Raw genomic sequence first — 25,413 nt, 5'->3', positions numbered from 1 at the left:
ATCAGCATTAGTCAGCCTCAAGGAAGTGCTGCATCCATATTATGAGCCCTGGTAAATATTTAACACTTTCAGTGCCATGGGCCGATTAAATCGGCTTTACGAAAACAACCTGTAAAGTGCCACGGGCCGATCAGATCGGCTTTGGAGAACACGCCATATTTGTGGACAAACAAACCATCCACCCCCATTTCTTTCTCACATTTCGATGACGTTCTTTCTGTGTCCCCCTTTTGAGACCAAGCCGACGGGAATTTGAGGTCACGCGACCGAATAATATTTTTATATCTTTTTAATGTTTCTTATTCTCCGGTGTTTCATCAGAGGGAGCCCTCCATGCCGGGGGGCAGCTGTGGACTCCGGGGGCTGTGGCGCCTTCTCTCACTGGGGTCCGCTCCTTTCTGGTGGGTGGGGGTCCCAGTTGGCCCTCTCCCACTGGTTGGGATGCGGGGCTGTGTTGCTGGTGCCTGGTCGCCGGGGTCGGCGGCTGCATCCTGGTGCGGAAGGCTCCCTGAGACAGCGCCTCCTAAATTGATGTTTTACTTTTACTTGTACATTTTTGTTCTGGTCTACCTGTGCTCAGTTAGTCTTCTTAAGTATGTGTGAGCTTGTGGGTTTGCATGTATATGTGTGTGTGTGCGGGTGTGTGTGTGTGTGTGTGTGTGTGTGTGTGGGTGAGTGGGTGGGTGTGGGTGGGGGGCGGTACTGATTTTTAAACTGATATGTAAAGCACTTTGTGCTACAGTTTTTAATGTATGAAAAGTGCTATATAAATAAAGATTATTATTATTATTATTATTATCATCATCATTATTATTATAAATTATGCAAATTACGATCAATAATGAATCGGCTGCGTCCGGTGCGTTTTGGATCTAATCAGCAATCGGTCGGATGTTACCGAGCGGTTTCCTGCAGGATTCTTCAAATATTATAAAAACGACGCGAAATACTGAAAAACGGCCAAATTCTGTGGCACTTTTAAGGCTTATTAGCCCCTTAACTGTCTGGCACTTAAAGAGTTAATATCACTCTGATGAACATGCAAAATGTTAGAGGTCTAAGTAAAATATTAAATTACATTTTCCCCTTTTTTCCTGCGACTGCTAATGCTGTAATTGGGTCTGTGATCCTCGGTTTTAACAGTGTTCAATATTTTTGACTGCTTTGTATCCTAGTCATTTATTAAAGGGGTCTGTATTTAGTTAATTTTATTTATTATGTATGCTGCTGGACTTGTGTAAAAAATGTTGTTTCCAACATATTTTAACATGTTTGATATAACTGTTAATTGAACCTTGACCATTTTTATGCACAGGTATTCACAGTAGGAAAAAACAGAATTATTCTAAGTGTTTACAACCAGTTTCTACAAACCATTTGAAAAAAAATTTTTTTTTTCTCAAATATGCTTTAACTATTCCTCAAGAACTGCTCTGAAATTAGCATGAGTATTTATACAGTTAACAGAGCAGATAATGTATGTAAATATCTTGTTAGGTGATAAATGGTGGAAAAAAATAGATCATATAAAATCTTTTTTTGACCCTTGTATTCACTCCTTCATAAGTGGATGGTGTCAATGTGTTTACACACATGTACTGTATGCATCTGTCACATTTTCTATTAATATTAGATACTCAAATTACCTTTCGCAGCTTCTCAATCATCTCTTCGATGCTGATGTCTCCATTCTGAGAGACCTTGCTCTCCATCTGTGTGAGCCATTCACACAGCTCCTTGTTCTTCTCATTAAACACAGCCCACTCATTTAACTTCTCGCTCACCTGCTGCCTGCGCAGGGAAAGCTAATGGGACACAGAGAAAGAAAAACGGAAAGGAAGGGTATGTGAGAAACAGTAAAAACAGAAAAAAAACTGACAGATTTTGCAGTTTAATAGGAGAGATATTTTCGTGGAATATAAACAAAATTAAGCTATAAAATAAAAGGTGGTTTGGTTGCAGGTTTGGTAGACTGTAGATCTGCACTTTGAGCCTGTTAGAAACAACTCATGCCAGAGGATCTAAAGGGCTGTGCCGCTTCATACACTGTGCATTCGTCACAGCTATGTCTCCAAATCTGCCCCTAATCCTGTTTTAATATTAATCAAACATCTGTGTTTTCTGGTTCTGTGACGCCTAAAGTGTTAGCCATGGATATAGAAAGTTAAGCACAGTAGAACTCTGGGCTTGAAAATGTTCCACAGCTGTTAGCACTGTCTGTCTACAGTAAAAACTGTCTCCAAAGAAGAATGTTAAGTGATCCCAGCAGAGCAAAATTAAACTTGGTGGTTTGTGGTTTAATTTTAGGCTAGGAGCACAATGTGTGAGTGAGAAAGAAAAAAGACCCTCAAAAATACAAGGCATTAGATTATTATGGGAATAAAATGCCATTTTCAAATACTTAACACACAACAGTCCCTTCTGTGTGAATGTGAGCGCAGAGGGGGTGTACCTGGTGGCAGACTTCCTCCCACTGTCGTTGGAGAAGCTGGAGGCGTTCCTGAAGGACAGTGATGTCATCAGCACTAACCACGCCCTCTAAGGCATCCCTCAGCAAGAACAAGGAAGTGAGGTCATCAGTCCAGCCCTCTACACTGTTCTCCAACTCCTGCACCCACATGACGTGACAAAAAAACAGGAAAGATGAAGAATGTAAACAGAGCACGCTTAAATATAAACACCCACTTAAATTAGAATTACAAGAATTATTTCTGTTGGACACAAATGTGGTTCCATATAACAGTCAAACAGACAGAAAACCAAAGAGCTGCTGCACCTGCTTCACCTTTACAAAAATGATGAACAAAACATCAAACTGACAATGAACGTTTCAGCATAGAATTGTTTCAAAATAACTGTAATATCAAAAGCAAGGATACAGTCTTGATTTTCTTGAAATAGCATAAAATCAAAGCAAAATAATGCAAAGAATCAGAAAAAAACAGCTAGATCCAAGGTTAAAAGCAGGACAGGATAGCAGAAGCATCTAACCTTGCATCTCCTCCTCCGTCACTGTGACGGTTCTGCTGCGTTGTAATCATTTGTGGACCCGGAGAACATCTCCATTACGCAACACACACAAAAGGAAGCACGCACACACACTCATACACCCCCACAGCAAAAAGGGATGCTCTCTCTCGTTCAGTCTCATGCGCATGCACTGTGTCTCTCTCTCTCTCTCTCTCCTCCTCTTACCCCACCCCCTCTCCGTCCTCAGCTGATGCTTACTGTGTTCAGCTACACTCCCCCCTCCTCCCTGAGGAGCTGACAATGTGCCATGCATGAAACATGACTGCACACAGTGTCCAGTGGTTAACTCACAATATCAAAAGGAGATAATTTCTCTGGAGCCAAACAAGGATAGTGTGACATCTATTTGCTCAATTCAGCAGCATGTTGGGATCATTCTAGCTTGAGCCATGTTGCCAATTCTTTGTTTAAAAAGCTTACTTTCTGCCAAATTACAAAATCTAAACATGGTATAAAATAAGCAGCAGAAGGAGAATTAAAACTATTATACCACCAGCAGTCATAACACGACAAACAAGGACACATAATGAGACAGCAGCTTATTTTTTCGTCTGTCTGTCTGTGCCTGTAGCCAGATTAAGAGGGTAGAGCAAGGACAAGTGTGTATGTGTCTGCGTTTGTGTCCAAGTAAAAACTGTATGAGAGGAAGAGCCCCTGGGTTATTAAGTGGGACGTGCCTGTGCATTAATGTGACACATAAACCTGGAAATTGAAAGCTAAGTGAACGTGTGCATGTGTGGATTAAATTCTGCTCACCTTGCATCTGATTTGCTCCGAGTGCAGCTCTTCGTGGTGATCCGGCAGTGGCAAAGACAGCTTCCTCTTAAAGGCCCTCAGCTTCTCAAGTGATGCATCTATACCCTTCTCACATCGCTCCCAATTCTACACAAACAAACAGTTAGACTTAGAGGAGGAAAAATAAGAAAACAAACATACGCACACAGACTGCTGAGCTTAATGCACTCAGAGAAGTTGCTATAAATTCTTCTCACAGCTGCAGCATCACAGAGGAAACTGCAGAATACGCCGACATAAACTGACACACAGACTGTAAATACTCTGTTTAAGTCTGAAATCAAGCCACATCAGTAACACTGAGCATTGCCCACTCAGTTCTAAACCTCCAAAGCTGCAGCAGAGAGTGATACAGCACAAATCCAACAAGCAAAGGAAAGAATTAACACAAAGAGGAAGGTTGTGCTACAAAGGACACAGATTACAGCTATTTTCAGAGTCTGAAACCAGTCCAGTTTAGGATAAAATTTGGTAAGAAATGTTGCAGCAGAAAAGCATACCTGAAGAAAGAGTCATGGTAAAAGAAAAACAGGACAAGAATAGCTACTGAAGCTGTTTTCTAAGAGCAAACCCAGAAGAACAGACAGAAAGAGAGAGAGATTAAGGGGAAAAATGGTAGAAGAGGGAAGCACCTCCAAAAAAAAAAAAAAAACAACCCAAAAAAACTTGGATGCCCGGATGTATCTTCTATTTAAACTGCGTCACTCTGTGCCATTCAAAAGAAGGCACAGTCATAGCCCTGTATAATCTTCCTCACTGGGGCCAAATCATTACAGCTCACTGCACAGTCTCTGCAGCGTGAATGTGTGTTTATGTGTGTTTATGTGATCGAGGCTGGTGTGTTTTTAGCTAGTATGAACAGGAAGTGCATGTTTTGCAGTTAATCTGAAGACAGAAATCAGTATTCTCCAGCTCTGTCGTTCATGTCTTCTGGTGCAGCGCTGCATAATTCATGTGATAACCTGGTTTCACTGTCCTGAGTGTACAAACGGGCAGAGGCATTAAGCACACGGATGAGCCAATGCCCTTCAGCACCCTCCACAGCACCTTCGCACTGCAGCACAACACAGAACCAGCATCTAGGTTAGTTTGAAACACACACATCTCGGCTCAAACGAGGCTTCACACAACTGCAAACTCTAAAGCATGTCCCATAAAACTGCATTATTTCAACTGTAATCTGTTCAACATAAAAAACTCATTATTTACAGAGTCGAATGTTTTAATATCTAACAACTGCAAAGATTTCAGAATGCTACAAATAATGTCTAGAGCTGAATCTAAGCACTCCCTCTTTGAAATAAAGAATAAAAAGACCACTGTTGTGAACAAGTGACACTTAAGAGATCAAGTATGGAACTGTTGTAATAATCAATATAAAAAAATGTTAAAACTATTACAACTGAAAGAAGATTTGACCAAAAATGACGGGACATAACAAAAATGACTTGTCATATGTGTTGCTACACTGATACTGTGCAATACTTTTCTTGTTTCATTTTCCTTGTTGCCTGTTATATGGGTAAAGTGAACATATAAGTTAAAAGTGTTATAGGTATGTACAATGAACTTAAGTTTCAGCCTACATCTTTATTTTCAGTCAGAGAACAAATGTTTGGCATGATTTATTTTGTATGCATTGATGTATTTTATTGAACTACTACCATAACTGCAAAGTAAATTGTTGTTAGTGTGTGACAGAAATGACAAAACAGAAAAATGTAAGCAAAGAATGAAAGTAAAATCTAATAAATTATGTTTGTCTTGTGGTTTAAGTTGAGTGGAAATGACACCAGAGAAACCAAAAGAATACACACTATAAAAAAAGTACGAATAATAATAATAATTATAATCCTACAGTTTATATACATATGTAAAAGTTATTGCAGAAAGAATTCAGAAAGTGCTTTACCACAAAATCAGAAGTAAAATGCATAGCCCCCCCCCCAAAAAAAAAACAAAAACTTGGTTTGTAATAGTAAAGCACAGTTTATGTCACAGACCTTGAGCAGGCCGTGCAGCTCCCTCCTCTGTTGGTCCAGCCGATGGTGGGCGTGCCTCCACTTGTCCTGTATCTCCATCAGCTCTGTTTGCAGCATGGACTCGGCCCGGGCGTCAGCCGACAGCAGCAGGCTCCTGCCGGCCTCCACTGTCAGGATGTAGCCCCCCTGCTGCCGCTGGAGCACCCGTTCCCTCAGCTGCAGGAGCAGAGACAGAGACAGGGGGGACAGGGGGGACCAGTTAACTAAGGGAGTCTACAGTTGGACAGGGATGAGGATTATTAGTAGAGGGGTTCTTAAATGCACAGCGTGTCATTTCTACTGCTAGGGAGTCTCTAAACCAAGACAATAACAGAAGGAGCTATTTCAATAACAAAAGAAGCTATTTGATGACATTGTAAAGCAGCATAGGATCATGGGAAATGTTGTTTTCACCTTCATTGCCAATTTCACCATCACTACAGTATTAACACATAAAGACCTAGTACTATTTTTGTGGCAGTTCCCAATTTTTTTTTTTTTCTAGTTAACCTTTCTTAAATAATTTAGCACCATTTATTATCATATTATCCTTTTGTTATGACCCTGGGTCATAATTTGTCTATTTATATGTATATGTATGTGTTTTCTGTTTAGTGTGTGTGTTCTCCCCCATCCTGTAGGTGTGCTGTGCCTTTTTGTGTCTGTCTGTTGCAGGTTGCTGATTGGTGGAGCATGATTGCCCAGCCCTTTAAAAATGGCCCTGCAGTTTCCGTCCTCGCTCGCTCTTGCTCTTCTGCCAGCTTCCAACCCTGTGTTCGTGAGTGTGACCGTCAGTCCTCGTGTGATTAAGTAAAACTTCGATTGTATATAATTGTAAATAGTTTTGTTTTGTAAATTCGATCCTTTTTCTGGTAGGGGAGGTCGGTTCTTTTGTTTTCACCTTTTCTCCTGTTTTGGTTAGGTAGTTAGGTAAGTTTGCTGTATTTTATTTCGTGCATTTATTTTGAGAAGGTAATTTAGTTTAAACTGTAAAGAAGATATTTTGTTTGTTGTTTTAGCCGCTCCCTCCCCTAACCCTTCCTTAGTTGTTGAGGAAAAAATACTAATAATAAATACTGTGAACTTTTAGTTTTTTGACTGACGTGTGTGCTTGGGAGCTGGGAGGGGACAAAAGTTGAGCCTATTATGTTCGCCCTGGTAAACCCCTAGGCCGGGGCGTAACACTTTGTATTTTGCATTTTTCTGTGAAAATCAGGTATTTTCCTGTATTTACTTTAGTGATCATGTAGATGTTCATAAAAGCTGAGGGTAACTATCAAAAACAGAAAAAACTGAAGAAAAAGTGACTTTTTCAGGAAAGATTTCAATAACTGAACATGAATGAAGCATCTACAGCCACTGTTGTTTGTCAAACTCCATGGGTTTTACTAGCGAATCAGTGTTGTAGAAGATGACAGTGTTTCTACATTAACTACGGTGCGTATAAATATTTGAAGAGGTCATATCTGCTGACAATGAAAAGGTGACAAACTTCATCTTACCTAAATTATTTGACTGTACTGATGGGATTAGTGGTTCAGAAGTTATTAAATATTTTAGGATCAGTAGATGCTTTTACTCACCAGTGGTTGTTTAGGTCTTTAAGAGTTAAAGTTTTACTCACTTTAAATTTAGTGAATCAAACTCATGTTGTTTCATTTCATTGTAATGAAACAGCTTCAAATAATGTGATGTAATATTGCATATTATACCTTTAAATAGAGAATACTGACATGTTTGTTAAGACTGAACATAAGACAGAAGATGAAAAAGACTTTTAGTGAATTGTGATGTTTGTATGCATTTAGAAATATGTAAATATAGTGCTAATGTTTCGGTAATATTGGATATCTAAAAGGTCATGGAAATGAGGCTTGTTAGTCCAAAAAAATGAGGTTCCTCAGTATGCAAATATGCTCAAAATCCCCTTCAAATTACCTAATAAAAAATGCATAAACTTCTCAAACAAGCTTTATGAGTAATGATTTAGTGCGTAGTCTGAGTGGGAGTGACAGTACCTGAAGTCACCTTCACTCTAATCAATGCGCTACACTCAAATTCAATTTTGATCAGAATACAAAAACAGATTAATGAGAAGTTTCCAAATTAAACTGAAGTAAAGAGGTGCCTAAGCGGTCTACTTTAGTGTCATGACCTACCTGTATCTGGTCTAACAGGTTTCTGGCCTGCTGCAGGGCCACTGGTTCCCCTGCCTGATGTATGTCTGGGTCATGATTCACTTCCTGGAGCCATCGCAGTAGCTTCTCAGCCATCTCCCTGTAGTTCTGCCACTGTCGGACCAGACTATCGATAATGCCTCTTCTCTGCTGGGCCCGCCTCACCACACCCTGCCACTGGTTACTCAGCAAAGCCAGCTTCAAACTAAAGTCATCTCTGTTGAGGGGACGTGAGATAAAACAGAGCAATTAACAACATTTACTGATCTTTTGCTATAAAACTCAAACAAATGTGCAAGCAATGACTAATGTAGCCTTATAGACACACAAAATCATGCAGGTCCACTGTTCACGTCACAGTGGAGCATCAGAATAAACTCATTTAATTGCTATTTTCCTATCCTATAATTAAGATATGGTTGTAAGTATCCTGTATGTTACACTGCATACTCCACACATTTATTTTTTACATTACAAAACTGTTTACCTGTCATCCACTTGTCCCTGGTCCAGCATTTGATGTCCATCACTGATGATTGAGTACAGGATCTGCTGTCTGCTGAACATCTCAGCCTGGAACAGCTGCAAATGAATAAATAGACAGATTCAGTACAACAACTCAGTCACATGAAGCATAAAGTAATGAGCACATATTCAGCACACTGACCTCGTGATCTCTTTGTTGCTCCAGGAGACTTTGGTAGTTGCCTGAAATCTCAGCAGCCAACTTCTGTTCAGTCTGAGACAGGAAGTCCATCCACGTCTCACATTTCTGCAGGAAGCTCTGATGTTGGAGCAGCACTGCCTGCAGTTTACTGAGAATGGACAGAGAAACATCACACTCGTGCTGAATATCAAATTAAAAACATGCTGTAAAGGTATACTGTTTGGTATTCTAGATGTAAAATGTTGCTAAATAAACACAGAATTCATGTGGCTGCTCAGATTCCAGGGTTTCTGTACCTGAACCTCTCAGTGAGGTGAGCACAGTGGGCGGTCCAGGCTCGGTTGAGGCTCTGAAGGCGTTTTACATCTGCATCACTGACTGGTAGTCTGTACACCAGATCATTAACACGCTCCAGATCTGGAGAGAGGCTGCTGAGCTTCAACAGATGAACCTAAGAAAGCATCAACACACGTCAGTATGACCCAATCAGCATGAATCATATTCAGTCACTCAACGCAAGAGCTGTTGGTACCTTTAGTTTTTCCATACGTGTCTGGATAGCATTAAGATCTGGTGAACCAACAGGGTCAGACTCCTTTAGCACCTCCTCAGCCTCCTCAGCTTTACCGATCAATGTGTCGAGCTGCTCTCTGAAGCCCTCACAGGCCTGAGATCCAAACTAGAAACAGTCGCACAGAGAAAGACAAAACTCAAATGACAGACTTCATAATTATTAGAATTATTCTTATTACTCATTTATTTATCTATCAGGGACAATGCAATGAAACACAGTGGACATATTGAACATCCAATGTTCTGCATAAAGAGTAAAGAGCACTGAGGTGGTTTGTAACACCAGTCCCTGGTTGGGCTTTTCAACAGAGAAACACATTTACAGCATAAACAACACAGAAATAGTGTAAACAATAACAAACAAACAATAAAAAAGCTTATTCACAATCATACCCTCGAAGGAAAAAAGTAAAACAGTCTAACCTCACTACCACCACTTTATTTATTTATTTTTTATTTTGCAGTTTTTAGTTATGTAAAACACAAAAACAAAGGCTCAGATGTGTGTAACAGCTAATTAATTAACTAGTCAGTCCTTATTCAAAGAAAGAAAGAGGGGCAAGTTACCGCCACTTTTTAACCTTTGTTGTGAATGTTTGGAAATTTATTATCAGTCTCGTTTCCTTTGGAATTGTGTTCCGGATGTGACTGCCCTTTATGTGTGCTGCTAAAACTGACAGTGCACGATTTACTCATGTGTTTTAATAGATGGAACTTTACAATATTGATTTTTTTTAACAGACAGGATCTTAGAAGGAAATTTGATATTAAAAAAAAAGAAAGGATGGTGTTCTGTTGCAGGAAATGTGGTAGAAATAGAATATTGTTTTTTTGCAAAGTATCCATGCAATTTAGCATTCTGGAAGCACTACTTAAAGGCTATTTGCATAAAATAAAACTGTCCATTTTCCTACTGACTGTGTTGCTATCTTACCTGCAGTATTTCCTGTTGCCTGTGAAGGGCGTGCTCCAGTGTTGCTAAGCGATGTGTGAGTGACAGGTGGTCTGATTGGAGGGCTGCCGAGGACGAGGCGTCGACTTGGCTCTTCAGCTGTTCCCCTAAAGCCTGCAGCTGCTGGAGGGACTGATGCACTGAGGTCTGGTCACCGAGGCACGCCTGCAACAGTAATGCATTCAGAGAAAAGCACTTTAGCAACAATCTGTAAATGCCTGTGTGTGGGGGATAAAAATATCAGAACCAAAACAGACACTTTTTTATATGTTTTGTGCTTATTCTGAGGAAAAAGGAATGTTTTCCAGTGTGGTAAACTGGTTTTAACCCACAGAGAAACGTTTATTTTGCTTAAGATGTGAAAATCTGACTTTTCTAAACAGTTTCAGGTTGAGGGTTAAGTCTTATGTGGATTTGGCAAAGTATCAACTATGAGAGGAGCAGTCAGAGTCTAAAAATACTAAAGCTGCTGTAAAAATACTCCACTACAAGGTAACTTTAGTTAAAGTATGCAAGCATTGCTTCTTAGTAATATGTATATGTATTTATTGCAAATGTGCACAGCACTTTGGCCAACCTTGTTATTTTAAAGTGCTTTAGAAATAAGATGGGTTTGGATTGGATTATCAGTGAATCAAAATTAAAGTATTAAAACTACAAGTATTATGCTGTAAAATGTTCTTAGTCTGTTTCTGGTTTAATTCTACTTCTGTAGATGTTTAAGGTTGAGCTCATGGTAACTACATAACAGTTTTTTACTTCTCAATTTTAACTCATCTTCTCTTGGTCCACTCTGCAGGACTAAATGTGACTCCCATACCAAGCTCCCACAGTGGCTTCAGAGAGTCATGATCCAAAGAGTCTGGGTGTAACAATATAGCATAGAACTTTGATAGCTTATTGATAAATTTGGCAGACCTCTGACGTTCTGATAATCTCAAATAAATGTTTTCTCCATCAATAAAACACTAGATTTGAAGATACATTTAAAAATATTTGAGAGGGATATTAAAATTTGTTCTAATTTGTTCAACTGACTTAAATGAATCAGCAAGATTAGATATACCCATAGAAAGCTGAGAAGTCAGGATTCAGTGTCAGGGGAGGTTGTTAAATTTCAATAATTCATCATACATTTTATGATTATCATATGTTTACAGTGTCAGAGTCCTGTGAGAGCCAGGAAAACCAGGGCTCTGCTTTTGGTTTTGTGATGATACATTTTAAAAGATAAGCCAAGAAGGGTTTTAACCAATACACTTTAACCTTCAGTTCATCACAAATATTGATTTATAATATATTTTCACTGGACAGTAAAGTTATGGGAAATTGTAATCAGGAAAATAACTAAAGCTGAAGAGATGAAATGGAGTAAAAAGAACAATATTTACAATGGAAATACTCAAAGTAGAAGTGCTTCAAATTTGTACATACAGGGTTCATATACATTTTTCAAGGTCAAATTCAAACATTTTTCAGGGTCATTTTCAAATTTTTCCAGCACAGCACCTTATCCCTGGAGTAAGATACGTATCTACAGGAATACATATACTCATGATTATTTCTTTCACTACTTCTCACAATGATGTACAGTGTATTATGCTATAAACATCTAAAATTATGTTTTATAATGGCAAAAAATTTAGAAATTAAAGGAGAAGTTTTATCCAAAAAAAGGGAAGCCACTTGGCGTTCTTCAGGCAAACTCGTACTGTGCCAAAGATAAAAATGTATCTGGAGTCGACCTGAGAGCACCCGCTAATTTTCTTTTTTGACATAAAGTTTTATTTTTCAAGATGTATCACCTCTCTGTGGGTCACTTTGACTTGCCATCTAACCTGGCAGAGTTAATATTAAAAATAAATAAATAAATCACATCACAGAGTTATAATTACAACCACTTTCTTTCAAGCTCCTAAACTAAAATTCAAGCATTTTCAGGGATTTCAAGCACTCGTATGAACCCATTTACCTGACCATAAAACACTACGACCCCGATCATGATCTGAGTCATCAGATTATTCAAGTGACCATGTAAACAGCATAATCTGATAAATGTAAAGAGAAACTAGGTTGACACACCTGGATTTCACCATTTATTCCAGTATTCTGTTGGGTTTCTGTAAATTGGCTTAGAGTCTGGTTTCGACCAACTCGATATGTAAAGCGTCATGAGATAACTTTTGTTATGATTTGGTGCTATATAAATAAAATTTGATTTATTGATTGATTGATATTCTGCACTAGAAAACCTTGAAAACACAACATTGAAATTCAAGCATTTTCAAAGATTTCAAGCACTCGTATGAACCCTAAACATAAAAGCAGTACTTGAATAAAAGTACTGTTACATTCCACCACTGGATAGGGGGACCCATGCACCAATATTCAGTTTCCAACTTCATGTGACTAGTACCAGAGTCTTCTTACAGTGTTAAATAAAATCTCTAGACATGGCGCAGTGTGGCCCTACAAGCCCAGCGTGACACCGGGGCACCCCTGTAGTGTAAATCAGGGGCCTGCTGTTCCCTCTCCTCTCCCCTTCTCAAAAGGCTTTTGTTAGATTGTGCTGTGAATCTACATTCAAGCAGACAAAAGGACAGGCTGCAATTTGGTATGCAGCAGAGGCGACAGAGGCTTTGTGAATCCTTAGACTGAGCTGACAAACTGTCTCTGGGCTTATCCACACGTCTTAAGAACCTAGAAGACAGGGGGAGAGCTGAAATTTCAACATCTTGCTGCTGTTTGAGGGGAGAGGCTACTTTTTAACAACTGGTGTGTGGATTTTAAATAGCAGTAGCAGTAATAGCTGGGACAGGCGACACTATTTTGACATCACTGGGCGAAAAATCCCTAATCACTGTTCAACAGATTGTAATTCAAATGATTGTGAAGACATTCAATTGCTGCACATCCTCTTGGATCTGTTTTCCGGCTTTAGATAATCTAGTCTTTAATAGCAGATTTTGGCCAATCACAGGTCTTGTTGATGGATGAGGAAAGAGCTGAAGGAAGAGGGGGTGCATTTTCTAATGTTTGCCATTTCCAGATTTCCAGTTTAACCACTATCCAAGTGATTTGCACTGGCTTTTAATACAAGTGTGTGACTTTTATTTGTTTGATCTTCTGGTTGTGTTTTAGATGCTATTTATCCTATTACTGTGCATTCATTTTATGTTTTTAATCAGTTTTAATATACAGTCACAAAAAAAAATTATTAGACCATCGATAGTCATCAAAAACAATGGTTATGCAATCAAGTACTAACTCCTGTGTGTATCATGTGACTAAAACAAACAGAAAAGAAAACATGGAATGCCTAACAGCACTGTTTTTGGCAGTACAATGCCATAGCTATTGATGTAAGAACTTCAGTGATTTTGGTTATTATCAAGAAAACCATGGAAAATCTCTAGATATCAGCTCTTAAGTTAAACTCTTATGAGCTATTGTTGTTGTCATTAGATTTGTCTAAACAAATGTACCTTTAGTTGTACCAGGCATAAAAATGAACAAGAAATTAAAGAAAACAAGGGTGGTCTAATAATATTTTCTGCGACTGTATTAATCCTATTACTGTGTATTCGTTGTTTCTTCAGGAGTTTTAATATATCTTGTATTTATTCTTATTTTACTAGTTTTAGTATATCTTGCATTTGTATCTACGACTTTGTACAGCACTTTGGGCACTTTCCATTGTTTTAGATTTCCTAAATAAATAAACTTGACCTTGTTTTACAGAAGAAAGCTCTAAAACAATACACATTTTCTACTCACATTGCAGTCCTTCATCCAGGCACTGCTCTCCTCCTCTGTGATCTCCCTGTCGGTAGCACTCTTCAGCAGCCGATCAGCACATTCTTCCTGTTTCTGTACCGCCGCCACACATTGTCCATATGACGTCCTGTAGCGCTGCCACAACGCCAGCAGCGCCTTACTGCTTCTCAGCTGCTCAGAGATCTGTTCGAGTAGACCGTTCCACCTACGACGGAGGACATATGCAAAACACAGTGGCCTCAGTTACTTCAAGTAGCACAAATTAACTCAAAGGAAATGTTTTTCGTATGGGATTCTGCTCTGACCTGATGTTGACGTCCCGAAGGGCTCTGTTGAGTGTTTCCGCCACAGATGGGTGACATTCTGTTAGTAGTTGTTGTGTTACGGAGCCAAACTTCCTCAGACTGCTTTCTTGTTTATCCATCTCCTCTTGCAGATTCTGAGCAAAGAAACCCAATAACAGTTAATTTTCCTTTATCTACTCAACACATTCTCTTCATAACAAAATACTCTTTGAACAATACCTCACCTAAGTGTTTTATAGAAGAAAGCTCTAAATTCAATCAAAGTCAGTAATGTATCAAGTAAAAATAAATGTAACTTGAGCTTAACCCTTTATCAGTTATCAGTTTAATAGTTACAGTGAGGACAGTGAGTCAACAATCTCAGGTTAAATGTGGTCTACAGGGTCTGTAAGGTCACCTCTGCATGAGTAGTGAGTGTACCTGCTTTGTTAGGTACCATGAAGTAATGATACTAATGTAAGGAATGATTTTCAAAGGGATAATATGGATGTTGACAGGTGTCTGGATCAGCACTTATGTTATTGTAATATTCTAAAAGTGATGTTCTCTTCACCTTACATGTGTTTTTCTTGTATTTTATATAGATTTTTTGCCACTTATGTGTAAGGAACCATTTCACTGACTTTAATTTTCTACATAATAAAAAACTGAAAGATTTCATAAAAGTAATACATTCTTGTTAGGTCCTCCAATTATACACTAAAGATTCAATTTTGAATTTCACAGTATTTCTATGAGTGCCCTATAAAGGGTTAATGGACCTCTTTTCATCAGATATGATGGCAACATCAGGTCCTGCAAAGTATTATAAAAAAACAAACAAAAATCCCAAAACTCTTAAATATCTGCACACTGACTTTGAATGTTTAGAGAAAGACATTATAGTACAATTAAACTGAAGAAAACATGCTTAATAAACAGTTTCACAGGTGTGTCCCATATTTCCTAGAAGAGTCTACTCTCAGTGCTCCTCACCTCCAGACTCTCCACCTGCTGCTGGACGGCCTCTAAAGACCCATTAAGAAGGTGCAGCCTGGACACAGAGTACCTTCCCTCCATCAGGTATCCATTAATCTCCTCTGCAGCCCGCCGGTACAGCGTCCATTGCTCCAGCACCGACCGGAGGCTCACCTTCATCTGACTTATCTGAGGAATACAAGGGAGAAAGTGTGTAAGTGTCCTGACAAAACACTGACAACCATTGTCATCTTTCACAAGGGGTTTAAAATGCTCACCATGTGGTCCAAATGAGCCCAGGACTTGTTAAGGCCTTTGAGGGTTTCTTTGACAGCAGAACAGGCTTTTCCTTTCTTATCCTGAATGAGAGCATTTCCACGTTCCTCTGCTTTCTCTAGATCCTTCTCTTTTTCCTTCACTAATTCTTCCAACTCCTGTAGAGACATCATTTATTTTAAGACTTACGGAGTTGATGAAATCTCTGTTTATTGGTGACATGCATAGTTCAGCTGTATCTGTACCTGACAGTCTTTAAGTGCATTTTGCACCGATGCTACATCCTCTATCCTGTGTCTCTTCTTCAGTTTCTCCTCCTGTAGTGTGAGCCAGGTCTTCAGGGCCTGGACTCCATTTTCATGCTCCAACCAACCTTCCAAAAGTCCTTCTAAAAGCTGAATCTATAATACAAATAGAGTTTAGGACAATTTAACACATTAATATATAAAAATAATTAAATATTAGATGTAATTCCTGCCTGGTGTGTATCTGAAACATTACCTTTTCAGTGATAAGCCCCTGCAGTATCTGCCAACGTCTGTTCATAGCTCCCAGCTTCTCAGCAAAATCTGTTTTGTCACTACGCTTTCCTTCCACATCCTGGCTGCTGATCTGCAGCACCGACTGGTTAACGAAGTCCACAGTTAGCTGCTTACATGTCAGGTCTATGCGGAAGCCCTGTAACACAGATGAGACATAATGAGACCACCAAGAAGAGGATATCAGTGAAAGGAGGGGGCAGAAGGAAAAAGAAGATTGTATTTTTATGATAGGGAATGGGCATTTTTAGTGAATAATATGCCAGTTTCTAATTTTACATTTTAATGAGCATGGTACATTCTGAATGACTGATGCTACTATTTTTCTGTCTAGCAAACAACATGCCCAACCATCATGGATTTAAGAGGACACCAAAGGCACATTTATAATGGTTGAGCACTTAATTAAATTTGATTTCAGTGCAATTTTACAAGTTATTTTAATCAGCCTCTCCTAAAATTGGCACAAAAAGATCTGCAACAAAAAGTATTCCTTTCTGAAGCACAACTCATAGTCATCTACCCAAAAGAAATCAAGAACAATTGAGGACATTTACTTAAGATGCACAAAAAAATGGGGAACCTTATCCTCTTCTGGAGTGGCATTAAACCTGCTGGTCTCTGCCTAAAAGGTGAACACACCTCACTTACTTCCCTTAATGAGATAATATACTTTGATTTTTGTTTATGCTATAAAATTAACACAATTTTTTTCCCATGAGAAACATTTTTCTCCTGAATATCACAAAGTTATCAGTTCTGAAAAATTAATCAATCAAATAGCTATTTCCACTCATCAGCTCAAGAATGACCAAGCTAAATGTCCCAATTTAATATGTTTTTAACAAAATGAGTCCAACGTGTACCTTATACTTCTGTAAGAAGTTCTGCACCACCTCTGAGCCTACAGCTCCCAAAATCTTGTCCTGGTCTTCCTCTATGATGTTTTCCATGAGAGAGATCCAACTCATCAGCTCTGTGATGGCGTGCCGTGATGCCAACTTCTCCATCTGCAGCTAAGGTACAAGGGAAGAAGCGTTAATGGTGTTATACATAAGCATCTGTACCCTGTAAAGGTTAATACTACTTAGACCCATTTGACAAACTGAAAATAACATCTTTTATATCGTAACAGGAGGTGCTTCCACACCTGGTGTAACTTTTCTTGCACGACTGGAATCCGAGTCAGCAGCTCAGCCCATTGAGTGTCGACCTGTCCCAGCGCTGTCCTCAGACCAGCTGTATCTACTCTTTTTAACCGCAGGAGCTGGTTTCCAGTGCTCAGGACAGAAGAACGCAAGGACGACTTGGCATCCACCTCCTTGGAAAATTCCTACCAGAAACAAGTACCAATGAGTAACATTGACCTGAATATTGTGTTGATATTGTTCTTAGACCTGGAGTATGATGATGATGATGATATGATAATCTGACTTACTAAGAAGGCATACAGATGGTCCCTGACAGTCTCCAGCTCCTGAGGCACCGTCACCGACTGTGTAGTCCAGAACTCCAGCCGGTCCAGAGCCGACTGCAACCACTGTCTCAGTTCTGCTGACTCATTCTGGTATCTGGTGTTTTCAAGCAAAATGCAATGTTTTAATTTAGTTACAATAGCATTAGAAAAGTTTAGAGGACACTTCTTATTGTCAGTGTCCTAAGGAGATACTTCTGCGTTCCCTTTGGCAAATACAAAGGGTATTTGACAAGTATACAGTACAATTCCACATGCATTTGTTAAGAGGGGAGAAACAAGAGAATTACTGATTTATGTCATGTTTTGTTTACATGATACAGTTGAAACCTTTTAACCCCATATGTTCCAGTTGACAGTCCACTTATCAAACAAGCAGAGTTGAAGTAGTTAAATCATAGCATGTGTATGTGTGTTTCATATAACAAACTACATGTACCATATAACAGTAGTTAACTTCATCAACTTTTCAAAGCCTAAACTAACAAAAAACAGCATGAATCAACACTTGAAATAGTAGGCCAATGATTAAAAACATTACTGAGCTATTCAGTAGGTTAAAAAAAACTATGGGTAAAAAAAAAAGCAAGATTACTAACAAATTACTGTTAGACTAAGAGTGAAAGAAACAAACAGGCCCACAAAAGATATCTCAGACCACAGTTAGAGCCTGACCTGCTCCAGTGTTTAAGGGTGGAGTCGAGGCGGTGTAGCTCCTTGTTGACTTTGGTGGTGGATGAGAGCCAGTGCTCCCCGAGCTGGGTCAGCTGGTTCTCCAAGTCTGAACAGCCGACAGACAGAAGAAGCCTTTTGCCTTCCTCCAGTACCTGGTACAGCTGAGGCTGATGCTCCGTCAGACTGGCCTTTAGACGCTGGTGGACAAGGAGGCGATAGACTGATGAGTTACCATGTACACTAGTAGGAGATACATGTTAGGGGAAGACTGTATATTTACAGCACATTTCAAACCATGGGTCAGGGTTAACAACATAAAAACTACAATCACAAATTTTACATAATCTCAAACATTATCAGGAAGTATTTGTGGAAAAATCCTTTTTGTGTGCTAAAGGTGTGGCTGCATCAGACAGACACATAAAAATGCAAATGATTTTTTTTTTGCCCTTTATGCATTTCTTGCTGAAACATCCAGTTTTGACCTCAATAAAAGAGTGCATGTGCAGAATAGAGCATGTGGGTGTGGAGAATGGAACAATACTTAGAGTTCAATGACTTTAGAGTGATGCTTAATGTAATACATCACAAATGCATGGAATGTAAACTTTTTTCCCCACCACTGTAAAGGATATGACAAGAAGATGCAGGAATATGTGTGCAGCCTTCAGGTTATTTACCTGGTAGAGGCTGATCCTTTCAGTTAGTCTCTCTTCTGTCTCCTCTACCAGACCTACAGATGGGATACTGCACTCCACAGCCTCCAACTGTCTACACAAGGCCTGGTAGTCCTCCACAAGCTGACTCCAGGACTGGCAGAGACAGGACAAAGCAGGGTCAGGATCAGGTATTACCTTTCAGTATGCAGTGTCATTTATTTTTGCACCTGAAACTGAACGGAACAAAACGGTACTGATCGTGTCCTCTGTCCCTCTATTAATCATACTGACCTCCAGTATGCCCTCCAGCTCCACCCCCCTCCTGTGGGCCTGTTTGAGCACACTCTGGGCTGAAGCCATCGTCTCCTCCAAAGCCTGAGTCTCCCTTTGTGTCACCAGACCTGATACTTTACTGAAAAATGTCTGAGTGAGGATCATATGGCACTCCAGACCCTGAAAGAATTCCTGCAGGACAGAAGAAAATACAGAGAACTCATATTTCTCAGAATGAGCAACAATACAGCCTGTCAGCGTTGGAGCGCATTCATGTGTATGTTACATATTACTGTTCTGGATGTAAGGGGTGAGCTCATTTGAACTACTTTCTATACTGCTGGGTAGTTTGAGCTACAATAATGCATGGTATTGTGAAAGATCCTCGGACTGTTGTAGCAGATGACCAAAAAAACAAACAACAAACCAAAACAAAACATTTGAACATATTTAGTAATCATTCAATAAGAGAGGCACATATCCTTGCCAGTACAATCCATTTTTAACTGTATAGCCCATTTTACCAACACAAAGTATCCAAAGTGCTGCACAGACTACAAATTAGCATAAATAAAATAAAAATTTAAAAATGAAAACATGTTCATAAGCATACAATCAACAATATAATTTCCCATAAAGTTGGAGTAATTTTGTTTTCATTCCTCTTTTTGTTCCCATTTAGACTCATCAGTAATCACCTTTGACCAGGTGCAGTGACTACACACTGAGTTCCAGTTACACTTCATGACAAATAAATCACATTGTCACAATCATTTCATGAGAAGAGGTAAAAATATTTTACTCCAATTCTATGAGCAACAGCATCTATGGGAAGTAACCAAAGCTGTCAGACATATGTAGTGATGTAAAAAGCCGAATATTTGCCTCTTTGATGTAGAGTAAAAGTATAACGTTGCATAAAATACATAGTTAGCCTCGTAGCTAAAAGCACTTAATTTCTTTCCATAATCCTTACTTTGTGTTTGTCCAGTAACATCTGAACCTCTATGACAGAGGCCACTGTCATCTTCTGGTCAGCGGCCATCTTGTCCTGAGCCGTGTCCACCAGGTCTGTGAGGTCGTGCAGTGCAGCCTCATACTGAGCCTTGAGAGACAAGCCGTGGTTGAGGCTGCTACGTCTGGAGCCCACGATCAACACCAGCTCCTCATACACATCCTGAACCCGGTAATCAACATGTTAGTAAATAAACAACACTGTGCTTCATGTATTAAAAGTGTAAGACAGACAGATTTTACCTGCAGTTTCAGTAGTTCCTGGTTAGAGATTTGGTCTGCATGGAGTCCCTCTGATCTGGCCTTCAGCTCAGTGACTCTCTGCTCAAACTCCCGTAGACTGTCCTCCACCTCTGATAATGTCTGGAAACATAATGAGCCGTTTACACACACGGATCAACATTGTGATAAAATATATTCTGTGAGTTTTACTAATGGACAAATATTTGACCTATAGTTTGATTTATCTTATATTACAGCCAAACTCTAGATTTGAATTAAACTTTCAGTGTATTTTCCAAGTGGAAGCAAACCTTAAACATGAAAGGTTTTTTTTTTGATCACCCTTTTCTTTGGTCTATTCATGTAACACCCTCATAAGTAACATTATTTCATATCATTTTTTAATATGTTGAAACCTAACTGAGATTTTGATATGCTTTAGGCAACATTATATAACTGATAAGCTTGGTCTAATAATAATCTACAGAACATATGTTTGCAATCAGACTTACAGTTTAGGATGTGAGTGAGGGATATCAAAAATGTGTTCTGGAAAAAAATTCTCAACAACCTAGCCAGGGGGAATTTGTAGAGTGGCCATAGATGGATGTAAATGGAAATTAAAGTGTAAAAGATAGGAATTGTCAGTTCTTCTAAGATTAAACTATAGCAGCCCAATCAGGCTGACTGAGGTTATGTTTCTTGGGTAAACAACTTCTAATAATTCAACCAAATCTTTTCTCTTATTGAATTTCTGACAGAAATTCTGCAAAAAAAAACCAAACAATATACAACCTTAAAAAAAGAAGTCTTAGGGTTTCAAACTTTGTATTCCTAACGATATTTTAGATACTTTTAGAGTAAATTTCTCTATTCAGTATCTGCCTTGGGTCAGTATCATACCTCTATTTGTTTGGAAGCAGGTCTGTCTGCAGTTCCAGCCATTTTCTGCAGTAGTTGGTGTTTACTTTCACTCAAAGCGGTAAACATCATCCGTAGTTCACTCTGAAAACAGCATCAAAGAACATTAAAATGCAAGTATCCATATTTCTTTAATAATGAATGAAATGTTTAATTGAGGTCTGGTTGTGTGACTCTCTCTGGTACCTGGAACGTGGAGTGTTCCTGCAGTTTGTCCCTCATGCCGTCACAGTGCTGTTCAAGAGTGGAGTCCAGGAGGCCCATCCTCTCCTGCAGACCCTCCAGAGTGTCCTCCATCAAAGCTCGCTCCTCTCCTCCACAGAGCCGCCCAGCTCCTCCACTCAGCAGATCTCTGCACTCGTTGACCTCAGTGGTCATCATCTTCAGCTGCTTATTTAGACCCTGAACAGAAGAACTCAACTGAGCACCACAGTGGAACATTCAGCCAAGAGAGTGCAGTTCAATGCACCAACAACTGGCATCTTAGATAGTCTTTTAACTGTGTCATGAAAAGGCAAACTGTAGTTTTACATAGTGAACTGACTTTCTGTGCTGATGTATATGTTACGGCAGAGTGTAAACTACAGGAGACGTGCAAATTTTGAGGGTCTCCAAAATATTTCAAATTTTTCTTGTCTTCATCAAGCCATTATATTTATGAATGGGTGAACAACATAGATCAGCTTACTTCACTTTCTCTCACCTCTAGATTTGTGAGCTGTGTCTCTGTGTCCTCAGACAGCAGCACAGGACCAGAAAGCAGCTGATTCTCTGCAGTATCCAACCAGGAGGAGGCTGCTGAAACTGCAGCGTACAGATCCTGTTGGACCGTCGTTCCACCCAAAGACATCGCCATCTTACTGTCACCGTTCGCCGCCTGAGAGAATAAAGAATATTTACTCAGCACATTGAGAACTGATGGAAGGAATGTTTTTGTCATCTGTAAAGTAAAGACATCTTTAAATAGAGAAATGTGTGTCACCTCTTGAGCGATTCTTTCTAGAGTATGACTGCAGGCCTCAAACAAAGCTCTGGGAGACTGAGTGTCCTCACTGGAAGTCTCACCTCTGAACACCATGCTAGGACTGGACAGACGGGACCGGTGGAGGACCTGCAAATAAAAACAGCATAAGATGGGAGCTTTTTTCCCCCTCACATAAATAGGCAAACATTAGAACTGAGTATCAACAAGAATCTATTGACTCAATAGCCATCATAATAGGGGATCATAATTCAGTAGAAAGGTAATATATGGCAATTACTTTATTCTAATTTCAAGAAAACTGTTATTGTAAAAAGAACACAATACCACATACATAAAAGTTGAGTGAAACATAACTTTTTTATGCAATGGGATTCACATTTGAGCTCATGCAGCTGCCGAGTTTATTGATGCGTAATATGAAATTAATCACTGAATGTAAACCATTAACAAATCCATACACTGCTTTTGAGAATATCATTTGTAAGCAATAATGCACAGTGCATTTGACATAATATAGAAATAATCAATGGCTGGATGATATAATAACAATAATAATAATAATAATAATAATAAAATTAGATTGATTTAAAATGATTTTATTGTTTATACTAAATAAAATAATCTCATAGCTTTTACAGCTGGAACTGTATGTATCATAGCAACAATCATTCTAATACAGAAAAACAGACAAAAAAAAAAAAAGATTAGATTCAAGGATTATGTGGTAACTCTAGTTAACGTGGTAGTGAAAATCTGAAATTAAATAGAAGCTCAGCTGCATAAACAGGTTAAGATGGCAAAATCACTGTGGACAAAAAACAAAATGGAATAAATCATGTATCTTAAATGCACTGATACCGGACTAAGCTGGTCCTGTTCCAGGGAGTTTAGGGACAGCTGTAGTTTTGTGCTCTGATCTTTATTCAGGTTTTCCCAGCGCTGCTTTAACTGGTCCAGAGGAGACATACTCTCCACCTCCAGCAACACTCCACCTGGTACCGACATCTCACTGAGGGAAAAGGAGGAAAACATGAGAGACGTACATTCTTCTTTCTTATTTCCAACCACTGAAGCTCACAAAATTATGTGATGGTTTATTTTTATTATACAAACAGATAATCATGCAAGTATGTCAGTAATACAGAGGCAGGAGGTCAGTACCTGTCCCCGTTGGGTGTGGTCTGTTGGCTGAGTAACTCCTCCCCAACACTGGCGACAGACTGGAGCAGCCTCCTCTGTTCAGCTACTTGCTCTTGCAGCTCCTACAAAATATCAAACATTTATTAGATTAATTTGTTCTTTATCTTTAATTTGAAAACAACAGACGTACACACAGTCAGCAGTGAGTTTATCAATGTTGATTGTGGTCTTACCCTCTGTCGCAGCAGGTTGTCGTGGTGCTGCTGTGTCCGGGTGGATCTGGCCTGGGAAAGCCAATCCTGAACATTAGGACTTTGAGACAGAGACGAGTCTGGTTCACTGTCCTCCTGCTCCTGCAATGAACCCTGGGAGAAAAACAGAAATGTCAGATATTAGAGATTTTACAGCAACACAGTTCTGGCAGTCATTGACAAAGTTCAATCTCTTCCTCCACTGATGAGTATTTTAAGTTTTAATACAAAAACCCAGACACTTAAATACTAAAAACAGATTCTTTCTACAACATAAACAGTAAAGGTTTGACGTAGATCATGAGGCTGTATAGTAAAGTATCCTCACCTGACTACTGTTGAATATTCAGCTCTGTCTGAATTAATATCCGTCTGTGTTTTCAGGTATTTCATTAATTAAACCGAGCCCTATTCTTAAAAATCTAATTGCTCTAATTACCTCTGCCAAGAGGTTATGCGATCACTCCCATGGGTTTGCCTGTCAGTAGAATTACACAAAACCTCTTTTACAGCCTGACAAAAGGAGGAACAAGACAGGATTTGTGACGTTTTGGTGGTTTAATAATATTGGGGAAAAAGAGGAAGTAGGCAATTGGATTGGCTGAACAAGCTTTTATTGTACTTTTTTTTTTTTTTTTTTTAAATCAACATCATTTCAAGTTTTCCGTGCGTTTTATTTTATCACAACTATAGAGTTTATTCTATATTCTTTTTAGCATTATATTATTTTGCTAATCATAGTATACCATATTTTAGTTGATTGGTAATTGTTTCACAGTTTCTATACAAGTATACTTTGATTTATTGTCAGAGGTCTGTGGTCTCTGCTGGTACCAATGCTGATACCAGCATTTCAACATGATTCAGACAATGAAAGCCTCTGTGGTTTGTGTTACAATGACTTAGTGCTTAAGGAATGCAAGTCGTTACTAAAACAGCAACAGCTAAGGATAAAACGTGAGAGGTTTAAGGAATAGATATGGAGATGAGAATTGTTGTTCACTGATGAGACACAAAGAACAAAGTCAAAAAGTTAAAATGTTGCGTCGTCAGAAACACACCTGCATGTAGTGTAAGCATGTGATGACGCTGCATCTTTTTTTCTGGGGTCAGAGGCCCATTGTGATACACACAGCCTTTGTTGTTCCATAGTGGAAAACAGTGAAGGAGCATCACATGACCTTTAGGATTTAGACAATACTACTATTGACTCTGTGACCGAGTGCAACATAATGCAGCACAACACGACAAAAATGACACAGAGGGAGGAAAGAACGGAAAGGAACTGGAAAAAAGATGGGGCAAATATGTGGGAGTGTGGGTTGGAAAGTTAGGGCTGTGGTCAAACAAAGCATGCATGATTTCACCTGTCTCACCTGTATGTCGACCTGCTTGTCCTGCAGCATCTGCTGTAGCTCCAGCAGACTGTCTTTGAGGGAGCGCAGTTTGAGGGTGAGCTGCTCCGCCTCTCCTTTGGTCTCGGCCCGACCCTCCAACACTAAACTCTCACTGTGGACTGAGAGCTCCGACAGATACGACACCTTCTGCTCGATCTCAAACAGCATATTCTGCAAACACAGGACCACAAATGGTTATCGATAAAAAATATGTAATACAAACAGGTAATGACAACATAAAAAATTGTCAAACTGCAGATTCTTTAAGCCAATAAACTGTATATTTTCACTGCTGCAACACCTAGTTTATAGCAAATGATATTTCCAATCTTT

At 39.2% G+C, this 25,413-nt stretch overlaps 1 protein-coding gene across 1 annotated transcript in view; it reads right to left on the bottom strand.

Moving 5' to 3' along the window:
• The window catches only part of syne1a (spectrin repeat containing, nuclear envelope 1a), a 141,839-nt gene that overhangs the window by 24,410 nt on the left and 92,016 nt on the right, over positions 1–25,413 (bottom strand). Inside the window, exons 83-114 of the mRNA XM_030128026.1 lie at positions 25,060–25,251; positions 23,666–23,797; positions 23,454–23,554; positions 23,151–23,301; positions 22,290–22,418; positions 22,011–22,184; positions 21,494–21,709; positions 21,290–21,391; positions 20,408–20,527; positions 20,127–20,327; positions 19,169–19,342; positions 18,899–19,030; positions 18,219–18,415; positions 17,508–17,640; positions 17,220–17,402; positions 16,936–17,085; positions 16,032–16,208; positions 15,776–15,931; positions 15,533–15,688; positions 15,273–15,443; positions 14,298–14,431; positions 13,993–14,197; positions 10,198–10,380; positions 9,223–9,369; positions 8,987–9,141; positions 8,691–8,838; positions 8,511–8,605; positions 8,006–8,240; positions 5,829–6,080; positions 3,787–3,912; positions 2,453–2,608; positions 1,647–1,805 (exon numbers count right to left, since the gene is read on the bottom strand). Of these exons, the coding sequence (XP_029983886.1) occupies positions 1,647–1,805; positions 2,453–2,608; positions 3,787–3,912; positions 5,829–6,080; positions 8,006–8,240; positions 8,511–8,605; positions 8,691–8,838; positions 8,987–9,141; positions 9,223–9,369; positions 10,198–10,380; positions 13,993–14,197; positions 14,298–14,431; positions 15,273–15,443; positions 15,533–15,688; positions 15,776–15,931; positions 16,032–16,208; positions 16,936–17,085; positions 17,220–17,402; positions 17,508–17,640; positions 18,219–18,415; positions 18,899–19,030; positions 19,169–19,342; positions 20,127–20,327; positions 20,408–20,527; positions 21,290–21,391; positions 21,494–21,709; positions 22,011–22,184; positions 22,290–22,418; positions 23,151–23,301; positions 23,454–23,554; positions 23,666–23,797; positions 25,060–25,251 (5,142 nt within the window). The remainder of the gene's footprint in view (positions 1–1,646; positions 1,806–2,452; positions 2,609–3,786; positions 3,913–5,828; positions 6,081–8,005; positions 8,241–8,510; positions 8,606–8,690; positions 8,839–8,986; positions 9,142–9,222; positions 9,370–10,197; positions 10,381–13,992; positions 14,198–14,297; positions 14,432–15,272; positions 15,444–15,532; positions 15,689–15,775; positions 15,932–16,031; positions 16,209–16,935; positions 17,086–17,219; positions 17,403–17,507; positions 17,641–18,218; positions 18,416–18,898; positions 19,031–19,168; positions 19,343–20,126; positions 20,328–20,407; positions 20,528–21,289; positions 21,392–21,493; positions 21,710–22,010; positions 22,185–22,289; positions 22,419–23,150; positions 23,302–23,453; positions 23,555–23,665; positions 23,798–25,059; positions 25,252–25,413) is intronic.

This window comes from Sphaeramia orbicularis, chromosome 24, assembly GCF_902148855.1.
Source record: "Sphaeramia orbicularis chromosome 24, fSphaOr1.1, whole genome shotgun sequence".
Classification (NCBI taxonomy): Eukaryota; Metazoa; Chordata; class Actinopteri; order Kurtiformes; family Apogonidae; genus Sphaeramia; species Sphaeramia orbicularis.
Note: the sequence above shows the minus strand (reverse complement) of the source record. Positions and strands in the feature narration are given on the sequence as shown.